Source organism: Lynx rufus, unplaced genomic scaffold (assembly GCF_022079265.1).
Source record: "Lynx rufus isolate CCGP_SWC_20201006 ecotype Redwood Valley unplaced genomic scaffold, mLynRuf1.p SCAF_12, whole genome shotgun sequence".
NCBI classification, from domain to species: domain Eukaryota; kingdom Metazoa; phylum Chordata; class Mammalia; order Carnivora; family Felidae; genus Lynx; species Lynx rufus.
This window is the reverse complement of record NW_025814826.1, coordinates 14,656,607-14,671,776: the sequence shown is the minus strand read 5'-3', so window position 1 is coordinate 14,671,776 and position 15,170 is coordinate 14,656,607. Positions and strand designations below refer to the sequence as shown.

At 42.1% G+C, this 15,170-nt stretch overlaps 1 protein-coding gene across 1 annotated transcript in view; it reads left to right on the top strand.

Moving 5' to 3' along the window:
- ASPH (aspartate beta-hydroxylase) overlaps positions 1-15,170 on the top strand; it is a 221,347-nt gene that overhangs the window by 72,099 nt on the left and 134,078 nt on the right. The window contains exons 5-10 of the mRNA XM_047073977.1: positions 1,696-1,770; positions 5,937-6,062; positions 9,771-9,803; positions 10,855-10,911; positions 11,391-11,441; positions 11,896-11,928. Of these exons, the coding sequence (XP_046929933.1) occupies positions 1,696-1,770; positions 5,937-6,062; positions 9,771-9,803; positions 10,855-10,911; positions 11,391-11,441; positions 11,896-11,928 (375 nt within the window). The remainder of the gene's footprint in view (positions 1-1,695; positions 1,771-5,936; positions 6,063-9,770; positions 9,804-10,854; positions 10,912-11,390; positions 11,442-11,895; positions 11,929-15,170) is intronic.

Below are 15,170 nucleotides of genomic sequence, written 5' to 3'. Positions count from 1 at the left end.
TGTACACGCATGTATAAATATATATTATCTGACCACTTGTCCTAAATCCGTCAGTTTTCAGCTCATAATCCTTTTCAACTTCTTGGCAGTGTTTGGTTTAGTTTAAATGTTGCCTTCTCAACCTTTCTCTTATCTAGGTTTTTGGCTTCTTTCTCTTCTCTGTCTACCTATTCTACAGATATAAGTACATGCTTCTCATTAAAACACAATAAAATAAACCCCTCTCGATCTCTACAGTACTTTCTATCTGGCCTCCGGTCCGTGTTCTTGCCGTACTAGCCAGATTTTTGGAAAAAGAATCTACAGTTGCTTTCTTTGCCTTACTTTCCACTCAGTTTTTAGTTCACTGTAATCTAGCTTCTGCCTCTACTAATCCTCCCAGAGGAAAGCAGGAGCCTCACGGAATCATGGAAAGATGAAACAGCCTGGTGCACTCACCAAGTTCAAAGCCAGTGCTGGTAGCTGGTGATTCTGGGGAGTCATGTGAGAGCTGAATTGCGGAGATCTTGTATTCTGTTCCCAGGAGTTAGATTTTCATCTGTTTGGGCAGAGGAAGCCACTAAAGGGTTAAGCGAAGGAACAGGGCACCATAGTCCACTTCTGTTACTAATATTATATTCTATGTGGATGCTGCCGTCAGCAGTTATAAAACCAGGAATTGGTTAGGAAGCTGTCATGGGTACTGTGAGAGGCGAGGGGGGAAAATAGAGATTGGCAGGCCCTTCTGTAATTCTATGCAAATGTGTATACAAATGCTTTGTGACATACAAACGTCTATAAAAGTAGGAGGTACTTCTTGTGCTTCGGGAATGGTTTACAAAACCAGTGTGATTAGCATAGTAGGTTGTTAAACTTTTTTCCTACCTGACGTTCAAATGAGCTTACCCTGTTTTTGTCATTGAGGATTAACTTGTCAGTATAACCGCTGTGGTTGGCATTATTTCACATGACAGAGTCTGTGATGCCACGTCTCGCCAACTTCAGTTTTCTGAACATGGATGTTTGTTACACAGAAAATTTATAATAGTGTCAGTGTCGTTATGGCTTCTTGTGTGTGATGTTGTAATAAACCTGATAATCCAGTACGTGCCGTGGTGTTGTCAGAACGTCGTTACTGATATTGTTCATTTTTGTAATTTCTGTCTGTTTGCATCTGTGGATCTGACTGTCAGATGGGCTTCTCCAGAGCTGCAAGGATTATCAGTTACAACGTTGGGTCTTCCTTCAGCTTTGGGGAGTGGTCAGCCAACCCTGCCCCTCTCAGCCCTCATACCAGCCTGGGGCCTCACTTGTCAGGGCAGACGGTGGCCAACCATGTACTTCAATGCGTGGTGACCTCGTCTTCCACATTTTCATCTTTATTTCCCAGAACATCCCCCCCCCCTTTCTGAAAGCCTTGCCCATCCCATTTTCTTCATTTTATCATTACTGTGAATTTTGTTAGTTAGAAACTGAAGGAATTCTGCGTGGGGAGGTTTTTGTTTAACATTTATAGCTGCTGCCAAAATGAAACCAATCTTACATATTTACCACGTTTGCCAACATGGAGAAAAAAGTGGTAAACTGACACAAAAAGATAGCATAGTTGATTAACCAAATATCTTCAACTGCATGTGTCTACATAGATGTCATGTTTCACGTTCTTCATTCATGTCTAGAGTTTTTCTCCTGAGTTATGTTTTGTAATCATTTCAGGACCTCAGAATATTGACGATGAAGTACAAGAACAAATTCAGTCCCTTCACCATGAGGCAGTGTATACAGAACATGGTATGAATTAAAATCTGTTTTCTCATGAATTGCTTGCTGACATAATGGTTAATCCCATAGGTGACTTGGACTTTATTTTTAAATGTGAATAAGTGAGTGTTTTTTTTTAATTATTAGAGGGCAAGTTGTTTTTAAATGTTTTATTTATTTTTGAGAGAGAGAGGGACACTGTGAGTGGGGAGGGGCAGAGAGCGAGGGGGACACAGAATCCGAAGCAGGCTCCAGCTCTGAGTTGTTTCCACAGAGCCCAGTGTGGGGCTCGAACTCCCGAACCCTGAGATCACGACCTGAGCAGAAGTCGGATGCTTAACTGACTGAGCCACCCACCCGCCCCAAGGGCAGGTATTTCTGAAAGAACACTAGACTCATTTTATTTTACCTCGCCTTACTGTTAAGAAACGTACTGCATAAATTTTAGTCAGGAAATGGTAGGGATAAATGAGACTAAACAAGTCCAGACCAGTGAGACATCAAGAACAGATGGCAGGAACGGGGAGGAGGAAAGTGGAACAGAACCACGCAGGCGGTAACGGGCTATCTGGGTGCTGTCGTCAGCCTAACTCTGCTGCACGCTTGGGTGGTCGCCAAAGCAAAAGGAGAAACTTTTTAATTATATGCGTCATATTTCCAGAGAGGAAATGAACACGCCATCTACTTAGAGGATACCAAGCGGTATCCTAGCTCTTACATCTCAGACATTTCTTAGGTGCAGTCCTGTACAGAGAATACTAAATGATACTCTCGAAACCCATGTTTTAAGATTTTATGACACCGTTTCTTGAAACATCCCTTGATAAAAGCAGAGAGGATAACCCCAAGATGTAACTCACGAAGGGGTTTCCAAGAAGGCAGAATACATGGTATCCCGATATGGCTAATGGTTTGGTGTGAGCTGAAGAGAGTCCTGAAGGAAAACATTCTGTTTCTTGAAAACAAATGGGGTCCTCTGTCATTGAAACTCTGCTTTAGCAGCTCTGCTAAACTGTCTTAGTCAGTCTTAGGTGTTTGGGGTTCCACGTAAAGCAGCCCATCCGGTTCCGTCTGTGCTCTGCTGGGGAGACCAGCTTTGGCTCGGTTGTGTAGGTTTTTGCCCCTTGGCTGTTCGAGGTCTAGGAGCCTGTGTCCTTTCATTAGGAGGTTCTCCTCGGCTCGGAGGGTTGCTTTACCCGAGCACGCACCTGCCTCTATCAGCACACACAAGCTTTCCCTTCCTGTGTCTTTTTTTTTTTTTTTTAATTTTAACCTAACCTAAGGATGATGCAGTCTAAATAAATAAGTGACTTCTGTCTGATGAGGTAAGTGCTGTAATGGTGAAATGTAAGTGGCTCTGTGCACCTTGCCTAGACTTTGGGGTTAGCAAAGGCTTCTTAGAAGAAGTGACATTCTGACTTAGTAGCTGGAGGATGGAGAGCGTAGGGCTTCGCCAGGCGGGTGTGTGGGGCTAAGCGATGGGCGTGGCATGTATGAAAGTCTAGAGGAAAAGAGGACCCCAGAGTAGTTCAGGGTGGCTGGCACACAGAGTTACATAGGTGGAGAGCGACTGAGAAAGGGTGTTTGCACTTGATTCGGAGAGTAATTGAACATTGGAGGGTGTCATGCTTCTGTCTGCAGCGTGAGCACACGTGGAGGGAGCGTGCCGGGGGTGGGGGGTGGGGGGTGGGGGGTGATGAGATGGCAGGCTGCACTGGGGATCCAAGGGGCTCAAGATGGTCACTCAAACCAAATTTAGCCACAGCTGGGGAGAGAGAAGTGTGGGCAGACACAGTAGACATTTAGGCAGGTGGGTGTAGGAAGCCAGACAGAAGGGGAGCAGTCAAGTCTCCAATGCCCAGGTTTCTGGCCCCAAGCCTTCCTCTTGGACTTATTCTCTTCTTTATTTAGGAATTCACAGAGGCCGTGGCCGTACATGTTTTTTGTGTTGTTTCTGAGCCTTTGTGTACAGCCCTGTCTCTCCTCTGAGCTCCCGGTTTATCATATCCATTTGCATGTTTTATGGGTGTCTCAGACTCAAAACGTACCTAAGACAGAATTCTCGGTTCCTTTACATTTCATAGTTCTCCCCTCACTGCCCCCCAGATTTCGCTTTTCTCCAACTCTTTTGTATTTTAGGTAATGGTCTCCCCTCCCCTTAGTAGCTTCAGCTAAAAACCGGGGTGTTTCCTTGTTTTCTGTCTCCTCTCCTCACCTCCTGTGTAAGCCCCGGGCAGGTCCTGCAGGCTTTGCCTCCAGCACGTATCTGGACTGCAATGTGTCAGCGTCACCATCCCCTCCTGCGTGACCGCTGCGGTAGCATCCAGTTGGGGCTGTGTTTGGTGTGTGTGTGATGTGCCTTATGTGGCCTGGTCTTTTTCTCCCCTCAGTTGCTTGAGCCCAGACGACCTTCCCTCCTTTCCTTGGCATCCCCAAGTCTGTCCCTGCTTCGGAGCCTTGGTACTTACATCTTTTACTGGCGCGTGTGTGTTCCAGTCTTCACATCGTGTCCGACCAAACGTGGCCTCCCTGACCACCTTCTTTGCAGTGGACTCTGTGTCCACAATATCCTGTATTTCATTGTTGTGTTTCAGATCCTGCAGCTGCCATTTACTAGCTGTGTGGCTGTAGCCAAGTTTCTCGTCCTTCAAAGTGGGTTATTAGTACCTAACGGCTACAGAGGGCAGTGCCTCAACTGTAGCCAGCCTTCAGGGAACTGTTTTCCTCATACCAGGCTGTCACTGTGTGCTGTTTACTGGGTTTCCCTACTGAAAATGGGGACTTTCCATTAAGCAGCGGTGACTGAGAGAGCTAAATCCTGCTCACGTAAAAACCATGCAGTTGCACTGGGCGACATAAGAGTGAGGAAAAAACAATGTGCTCAGACAGAATACGGAAAAAGGAATATGGTAAAGTCAGTGACAGGAATTGGAATGGGTGATTGGTGTGCGGCAGAAAATTGAAATGAGGAGAACAATGTAGCAGGCTGAGATGGAAATACAGAAAACACGTAGTGTGGACATACATGGGCCCACGTAGTTCAGTGACGCTTGAGAGCATCGCCGGGTCATACTGAAAGTGAAGGAAGGAAGCCCTCCTTCCTGCAGTGTTTGAGGAGACCTCAGTGGCAGCAGAAATAGTAATATTATTACAATGATGATGGTAAAAATAATGATGCAACAAGAACAATAACACCTAAATGCTTATTATGGGCTAGGCAGTTTTCTAAGTGCTTGAGTCCTCATGACGGTGTTACATGTAGGTATTATTATTTCCTTTTCATAGAAACAAACCCTGAGGCACAGAGTAGGTAAGGAACTTCTCCGGGGTCGCACAGCTGGTGTGGCAAAACTAAATCTGGACTCATATATTCTGGACCTCACACTCCTAACCATTGTACTGCCCTGCCCAGCTAAGTCGCTTGAGTTGTTTGCTTAGAGCGTTATGTACAGGACGTTCTGTGCTTGAAGCCCTGCCAAGTTACCGTTGCGGGAATTTCTTACACCATACTGACAAGCTAAACCACATTGCAGCAGGATAATGTAACATATCCAATATCTACACAAAAGAAGCAGAACAGTTCAGTGTGTCATCAAAGTCTCAGAAAAATGGGCATTTCTGCATAACTTACAGGCTAAGCATAGTAATCTTTAGATGCAAAGTATAATACAGGTGACCTAACGCGGATGACCTGGCATACGGTTTAGAGAGGTGTCTAGCTGTTCTTTGCAACAGAATATTTGTATATAGTTAGTTAAGATTGTTACATGGAGTTTTATGCCATTTCTCAATGAGGGAGGTCACAGGGTGACCTTTTCTGTAACCTAGTGATAAATGAAGAGGCAGATATATTAATAATTGTGAATTCATTTATTCAGTCATTAAATATTTACTGAGCATTTCCCATGGCTAGGCATAGGCCCTGGATGCTGGGCATACATAGTAAATAAAATAGAGGAGGTCTCTGTGCTTGGTGAGCTCATGTTCCAGTGAGAGCAAGGTCTGTCCCCCGCTCAGGTGGACGAGCACTTGACCGGAGTGAGGACAGAGCTTCAGAGTGGGCAACGGCATGTGCCGTGGACCAGACGGGGGCTAGGGAGTGCCCGGCAGCGGGAGGGGGCCTGTGTCTGTGTCAGCTGCTGCCTGTGGACCCTCGTGGCGGACCCGTGACACGTTGTTCATTATCATTGTTCAAGGAGACGATGTGCAGCAAGAAGAGGAGGGACCAGCCGGAAAACCACCACTGGAAGATGATGATTTCCTTACAGGAAGTGACGCAGATGATAGATTTGAGCCTCTGGACGCTGGAGCATTTCATGAAGGTAGAACACATGTCTCTGGTTTCAGAGCAAAACACGATAGGCAATTTTCATTATGATTATTGAAGTTTTCATGAGTATCTTCAGTTTTTTATTATGATTTTTTTTAACATTTATTTATTATTGAGAGACAGAGACAGAGCATGAGTCGGGGAGGGGCAGAGCGAGAGGGGGGACACAGAATCCGACGCAGACTCCGGGCTCTGAGCTGTCAGCACAGAGCCTGATGTGGGTCTCAAACCACAGACTGAGAGATCATGACCTGAGCTAGGGTCGGACACTCAACCGACTGAGCCACCCAGGCACCCCTTCATGAATATCTTTAAAACAAATACTTAATTTTTATCTGGTTTGTATATATACACATACATATACATACACATACACATACACATACACATACACATACACATATACATACAAGCACATATATATTTTAACGTTATTTTTGAGAGCGGGGTGGAGGGGAGCAGAGAGAGAGAAAGAGAAGAAGAATCTGAAGCAGGGTCCAGGCTCCGAGCTGTCAGCACAGAGCCCGACACGGGGCTCAAACTCATGAACCGTGAGATATGACCTGAGCCAAAGTCAGACGCTTCACCGACGGGGCCACCCAGGCGCCCCTTTATGGTTTATTTTTAAGTTGAAGCTGAAAAGTTCAATGAAAACTAATCCTTCCCCCCCAAAAAAAACAACTAATTTTTCCCCTAAAATAAATATGTATCCCAATTTTGAGTCAAAGCACTTTTAAGGAAACTGCCAGGATATACGAATTCTTTATAGAAAGTAAGTGAAATACTTTAGCATGTTACTTTTACTGTATACTTCTTCCTGGAGTGTCATGTATTAGAAGAAATTCAGAAAATTGATGAAATATTTTACTTGGCTGTCTATCACAGGCTCTTATTCTAACATAAACTCCATAATCACAGTTTATAGAACACAGTTCTTAGCCTCTAAACCAGGCATTGACAACCTTTCTTTGTAAACAGCTAGAGGATCAATACTTTAGCCTTTGCAGACCATGTAGGCTTTATTGCAACTATTCAGCCCTGCAGTCGTAGTGCAACGTAGCCCTGAGCAGTATCTAAATGGGTAAGTATGGCTGTGTTCCAGCAAAACGTTATTTGCAAAGTCAGGAGTCAGGCTTGCTCTGAGCTACAGACCGTGATTTGGTGACATCTGTCCTGTACCAGTATCTTAAGTTAAATGCTGGTTAAATACCAGTTGTGTAGTTCACCTTGGATCATTTGCAGAAGGCAAATTAGACTGTCGTCATTCACTGTTGCCCTATAGAGAGAAATCATTTCTGTGATGGTGAAAACGTTTCTTCATAGATTTTGTGTTCTGTTATGCCTTAATGTGACCCTACTGCAATTACTTGAAGCCTTGTTAAACAAGTACACATGTTTTGTTCTCACGGTATCTATTTTCTGTTCTTTTTTCTTAAAGTAACCCTTTAAGACTTTAATGAGTTCATGAAAGATTTTTTTTTAACATTTTTACTTTTTTTTTTTTTAAACTAAGCTCTATGCCCAATGTGGGGCTTGAACTCATGACCCTGAGATGAAGAGTCACATGCTCTACCAACTGAGCCAGCCAGTGCCCCAAAAGATTTTAATCCATAAGTGTTGTACTCTGATAGATTGATGTTGTTTTACTTAGCATATGTGAACATACAAATGATATAATGGCATGTATATAATTTTATACTTAAAAGGAATCCCCTGAAACATCGTTTAAGATGCATGTTTCATTTCTGAAGAGTCAAACTGAAGAAAAAGGGCGACAGCACCCGCCCCAGTCAACCATATAGCGCATCATGTCCCGCCATATAATAACCATCAGAGTCCGTGGTTGAGTTGCTTTAGGACCCAGGCAACAACACACGACCACAAGCCACAGAGGATCTGGATCAGAGGTGTCTGGCAGGGTTCAGGGATTAGCCAAGCCTAAATCGAGTCTGAACAGGTAGGCAGACTGTGAGAAACAAGTAATAAATGAAATCCATAGCAGCAATCAAGGTAGGAAGGTCTAGAACCATAGCCATAGAGCCATGGATTCAAAGAGAGAATGCGAATATGGTCCACATAAGGTTGACTGATATGCCTGCCCATGGTGTTCAATCTTAGATGCAATTCAGATCACCTAGAGAGCTTTTAAAAAGAATACTTGTGACGCACTCTACACAAAGTGAATTGTAATGTTTGGGGTATGGGGCCCCAAAAATGGATAATTGTAAAAGGTCGCCAGATCATACCAAAGTACAGCCGGGAGCGAGTGAAAGTGTGGCCAGGCTGTTTATTTTTTCACATCCTGTTCTGCTGGGTATGAACAAGCTCAGCCTTGCACACCTGTGCTCATAGCCAGTGGGAACCAGGTGGGGCCATAGCCCTTGTCCAGGCTGAAAATTGAGTGGAGGGATAGCCTGGTCACGATACAATTGGTAAATGGTTCCTAGGACTTTTTTAAAGCATAAAAGTAAAGTATATCTACTTTTCACAACATTCAATGTATTGGGAAACTACTTTAGAAGCAAGAAGTTCTTGATTTATGAATGAATGTATTTCCAGAAACTTAACATTCGTGCCTGTTGTCAAGGTTGGAAATACACTTTTCCGTAGAAGTAATGTTACCAGTGATGGTTTGGTTTCCATACCAACCTGCAAAATTGTATATAACACATAATTTTCTGTGAAAAATGTACACTCAAAATGCTTTTGAGCTTGTATTTGAATTCAGCCGCACTGTGCATCAAGAATAGGCATTTATAGACCAGCTTTAGAACTTTGGACCTTTAGTTGTCACGTCTGTTAAAATTTCTCTGGGAACAAACAGTGTTTCTAACTGCTGAGTAGGGATGCTGATAAAATGATTTCCACATTTCCCTGGTATCTGTTGCTCCCTCCTGTCTTCGGCCAAGATGACTCAGGAAGATTAACAGGTCCTCGGAATTTGTCCTTGTCTTAGATGCTGCTTATATAACAGATTTCAGTTAAGACACTCAAATAATCTGAAACATAAGGAACTTGAGATTTTTGAGGTTAGGAGTTATAGATTGGGGGTAGAAAGAAATACTTCTAAAAAGTTTATAAATTGAGAAAACCTTACTTTCTGACTTTATCTTAATTTGGAACATAAATTCAGTGTGAACTTAAAAGTTGTTTATTAAAAGTCTTCAGAAATTAAAAATATTTATACCTTGTGTAGCTGTCGCATTAACAAGGGTCACAGGAGTAGTGAGGACCCTGTGTTGGTAGCACTTTGCTATTGGGGGTGTGCGGGTTCAGTTAGGAACACAGTTGCCCTTCAGCTCCCCGTCTTAGAAAGTCTCCTCCGTTCTTCCTTATGTTCCCATCTGTAGACAGTGTGCTTTTGCTCTAGAAAATAGGACACCGCAGTGGAATGTGAAGTAGACTAGGAATTCGCCCCTTTCCTGGGTCCAGCCTTGTCCCTGTGTTATTCTGTCTCCTCATTAGTCCAGGTTATGGTGGTATTGAGTGGATTGAAGAGAAAATGTAGGCGTTTCTAAGTGTAGTTCTTGTGAAAGATGAAGTGTTTAGCAGAGAGTTAATAGGTATTTTCGTGTTCTATGTTAATATTTACTTTCAAAATAAAATCAATGATAAGCATGGATTCAGAATATACATCTGCGGAATATATACGTACAGTTTTATGAAAGTAGTACTATTGATTTGATGTTCTTCTTTCCAGAAATTGAAGATAGTTACCATGTAGAAGAGACAGGTGAGACTTAAACTTAATACTATTCTTTTTTTTTTTTTATTAAAATGAGTCTTTTCCTGTAAAAGAACATCATGAGAGAGAGAATGTATTATCTATAATTATTTATTATTGTATTTTGTAATTATCTATAATTATTTATTATTGTATTTTGTAATATATCATAAAATGTGCAATATATATATAGCTAATTGTTATATATAGCATATATGTATTGTATCATAATTTCATGTATATGTTTCTTTGTGAATCTAGTTTTTGTGCTCTTGAAGTCTGTTTCCTGAGGATAAATTCCCAGTAGTGGGATTACTAGGTCAGAAGATACAATAGAAGTACATGTTTTGTAATCTTAAGTTACAAAGTCCATGAAAGGTCAGAATTGTGTAATGTCACTGGTCACACGTGCCCAGAAGATATGGCCGTATTGGAGATGGGCATCTTTTGGTAAGCCTGTGTTGGCCAGTTTTTCTTCCAGTGTTGAAGTAGATCCCTCTTTCTGTGCTCGAGGACCACGTCATATTGTTGGCTGTCACTTAGGACCTATATTGCTCAACAATATAAATCTGTAAATACTAGAATTATATGGCAGTCTGGGAGTACTCAGGTCTTAAGTTCAAGTGTAAGGGGCTAGGAAATGTTTGTACCCCTATTCAGGCACACTCTGCGGCAGGTGCTTGCTGAGTGCATGGGAGGAAGGCTCACCTGTACTGCTAGGTCTGTGGTCTCTGTCTGTCTGTCTGTCTGTCTGTCTCTGCCTCATTAGTCTTTTGCTGAATACAGTTGATATGCATAATTTAAGTGAGAATATTAGCTTCACCATTTTGGTTCGATTAGAAACCCATTGATGATGGGTCCTGTCTTCTTCAGCTTTCTATTAGGCATCTAGCAAAGGTAGTACCTGGGTGTTCCATGAGTGAATATACATGGGAGCATCGTTATAAGGTGATTTTATACTTCTGTCATTACTAGATATTGTGCTTTTCCTATTTTGAATATCAAGGGTAATCCTTCTTTAGACACATTTGAAGTTTCCTCATCATTTCTTAATTTATAGCTTCACAGGTCTATAACCAGGATATGGAGGAGATGATGTACGAACAGGACAGTCCAGGTTTGTGATATGTGTTTCTGTGTGAAGCACTGGCCAAGGCCATTTTCCCCCAGACTTAATGATTCACTCTGATTCAACTCCGAGTGCTCTTTATAATACTCATAACCATTCTTGATTGCCCAGACATTTATGGAAATTTCTGAACATAGTTTAATATTACCTGCACGAATGAGGAAACAAGGAGATGTGTGTTTCAAACCACCGTTGGGATTCTGCTCTTTGTAGACAGGACACTGGAAAGGATACTGGGACGTTAACGAGGCAGTGTGGTAGAGCCTGACTGGTTCTGCTCCTTCCCCTCTTTGTGATGAGGCAAATTATGGAACTTTATTCGGCTTAAACTTCGTTGAATGATAATGAGAATACCTATCTTACACAGTTGTGAAGATGAGAATTAATCTGTAAATACCTTAGAATGGTGTCTGGTAATGTGTTCGGTTTTTTCATGTTTGGCAGAGGTGTGTGTTTTTTCCTTTTAGATCCCATGGAACCAGTAGCAGGCGGCGAGGAGAGAACATACCATGATGCAGGTATCAGACGAATATTTTCATTAACGGTAAACATCTCTTCAGGCTTTACAGTTGCAGTGCTGTGGTAACACGGTGATTTTTCTTCCAAAGGTGTCAGAGGAGTAATTTTCACACCTAATACAAGTCTTTTTGCTTTGTAATGAGATTAGATGATTAAAAATATATCAGGCTTTCATATTTTGCCTCACCCACACTGGCACCGCAAAATAGGATGTTAATCATTAATGCTCCTTTTTGGGTATTGTGCTTTCTGCCGGTTTGACGGATTTTTATGAAAATAATGTACTTGTCATTTTGTCTCGTTTTTGGGCAGAGGCACTGATCACTGACTGCAGACATTAATATTGCAAGGAATAGAATTCTGTGTTTGAGATTAAGTTGTGTTTTTTAGCTAAACAATGACACTGAATGACTCATTTAATACTTACTTTGATTTTATTCTCTTTTTTTGCAGATGACATTACATACCAAGACTATGATGAACCAGGTTTGAAAACACTTCTTTTTTTTTAATTTTTTTTCCCTCTGGCTGAGTGTTTATTTTATTTTTTTTAATATGAAATTTGTTGTCAGGTTGGTTTCCATACAACACCCAGTGCTCATCCCAACAGGTGACCTCCTAGATGCCCATCGCCTACTTTCCCCTCCCTCCCACCCCCCATCAACCGTCAGTTTATTCTCAATCTTTACGAGTCTCTTATGGTTTGCTTCCTTCCCTCTCTAACTTCTTTTTTCCCCTCCCCGCCCCCCACCGCCGTGGTCTTCTGTCAAGTTTCTCAGGATCCACGTAAGAGTGAAACCATATGGCATCTGTCTTTCTCTGTATGGCTTATTTCACTTAGCATAACACTCTCCAGTTCCATCCACGTTGCTACAAAGGGCCATACTTCATTCTTTCTCCTCAGATTCATGAAAACACTTCTTAACCTTAAGCCATCTTCTTGTTTTAAAATATACTCCAAGCTTGACTGTAGAGTGTGGAGAATAATGTTTTAAGCTGCAAATACCACAACTTAAAGTACCCAAATGAATGGTAGTTTTCAAAGAATTTACTTGGGGAGACCATTTACCCCCTCCAGTAATTCTGTCATTGACTAAATAATTTCTTAAACCCTTTGCAAAGTCGCCCTAGGAAGCAGTTAAAAATTATGCATGAAAACTTACCTCATTACTTTATATTATATTACTTTATAGTCATAGCTGTCTTTTGACTAAAATACGTCTTGTGCATGGAAAACTAGTCAGAGTTTAACTCCTCTAGCTGCCTCTACCAAGTGATCCCATTCTTAGAGTGACGGATCTACTAGCATGAGAAAGGTACAAAAAAATTTCATTGCAGGCTTAGCAGTGGTATGAAGAGAAGAGTCCGGGCACGTTTGTGGTGCGAGTAGCACTAGAGTCAGATTTAGGCCGTTGTAGCTGCTTTTGTTGCCCCCACACCTTCATGCTGTTTCATTAAACTCCATGAAGTAGTTGCTTCTCCTGGGAAGTTGCTACTTCCCAGATGAAAGAAATAAGGGTCAGAGAATGTAAATGATTTGCCTAAGTTCATGGTGAATAAGAAATGATAAAACCAGGGGCGGACGATTTTTATTCCACCACCTTCAAGGATGGCTCTATCAAAGGAAAGAAGTCAGTTGAGTATAACCAAGACGATAAAGAAATGTACAGTGCTCAAAACATGGAGGACTTTCCATGTGCTGGACAGTTTGGGGGCTTAACATTTAAACATGATCAACAGAGAGTCCCTACTCTCAAGAAATTTGTGGTCTCATGATAATTGGTGATTCTCAGTTGAAGAAAACTAGGAACAGCTGTGTATAAACCTGATAGGCTAATTTATTAAGCATGTGTATTAAAGGTTTGAGGTCCTACTAAGATGACCATTCACAGTGGCTATTTCTAATGGGATATGGATGATGCCACTGGAAGAATGCTGGGTTCTGTCTTTAAGAACTAATATTTTTGTAAGAAATTAAATAACTTGGCTGCTATGATTGCATTTATGTTTTCTTTTCAGTTTTGAATTTGAAGGAGAAAATAGGAATTTGGAAATTAAAAGTTACATGTAGAGATGTGACTTGAGATACTTTTCTAATTTCTGCCACTCATTGTAGTGTTTTTCTAAATATGGTAGAAGGAACATGTTTGGAAGGCATTTTGCAGACTAGATCCAGAGACCCTTAAAATCAAACTTGAAAGAAGTGTAAAATTATATATCATGCTGATGAGAATGCTGTAACAATAAATGTATTTTCTTCGGCAGAATATCAGAATGAGTATAATTTAAAATGGTAAGAAAGAGTAATAAATATGACCTAAGGGGTCATCAAGATTTGGTGAGATACTTTGGATTACCTGGCTATAGAACCTAAACTTTTCAAACAATGGATTTAATAGAATAGAAGATTATTCGCTGTTCTAAAAAGATACCTTTGTCAAATTCAGGAACCAGACTAGGGAAACCAAATAAACATGTGTAACTGAAGCTGTAAGTAGGGTGAAAACAAAATCATTTTTCATTGGGAACCCAGAATATATTGTGTATTAAACTCCCCACATCAGACCCTGTGGCTTATGAAAGCTGGGGAGGGACCCAGCTGTCCACATAAAAACATTTAGAAAGCATCAAGCCTACATCGGATGTACCTAAGAAATGACATCTTACCATCTGATTGATTGATTCTCATCCTCCATATGTATTAACTGCCTTATGTCTAAAACATAGGACACTGGAGCAGTTCTGGTGAAGAACACACCCATGCTCCATATAACCGTGGACCCTATATTTTAGCAGGGAGTAGAAATTACACAAATAACTTCAATTTAGCATTTTGTTGCAATTGTGCTAAGTGCTGCTAAGAACAAGTATGGTGTGTAACAAGAGCATATAGTGAAGAGACCTACCTCGTTAGCGGACCAGGGAAGGCTTCCTTGAAGTTTGAGGTGAAGATTAGAGCCTTTGACAAGGCAAGGGGCCGGTGACTGGAGTGCCATAGGAAGCATCCAAGGTGTCTGGAGTGCCGGCAGTAAGGGACACGGGCTGAGATTGCAATATGTCCCGGCTGCAGAGAGTGCCTATCGGTAATCAGGGACGGTCGCCTTCCCGTAGGGCATCGTCCAAGGCACTATAGAATCGGATACGCATTTTGTGAAGATTGATCAGTCTGACATGCAGCAAATAGGCTGGAGAGAGACAAGAGTGGACATGGGGGGACCGGTTAGTTTAGTGTGCAATTATCCCAGTCTGATCTTGCCCTGAGTCACATCTCTGCCAAAAGAGGAGTCAGAAGAGATGAGTTATAGGGAAGGGGTGGTCAGCAGCGTCTCGTGCTGCTGGAGACCCACACGAGGTGAGCACTGAGAAAACGTGCATCGGACCTAGTACTGCAGCAGCCTCCCAGTGACCTTGGCAGGAGCCATCTTCCATGGACACGGGTGAACATGGACAGACAGAAACCAGGGTGATGGCAGTGAGGGGAAGTGGACAAGCTGAGACATGTAAGGAGATAAAATTGACAAGGAATGTTGTGTGGGTATAGCTGGGGGAAGAGAGCAAGGTGTCAGGAGCCCCACCCACCATTCTGGCTTGTGCCCTTGATGGATGGCGGTGCTGTATTCCTAAGACAGGTGAGACTGGAAAATAGGAACGGACCAAGAGGCCACGAGTCCAGTCTGTATGTGTTGATAGTATATGTCAAGATATCTGGGGGAATATCTAATAAGCCT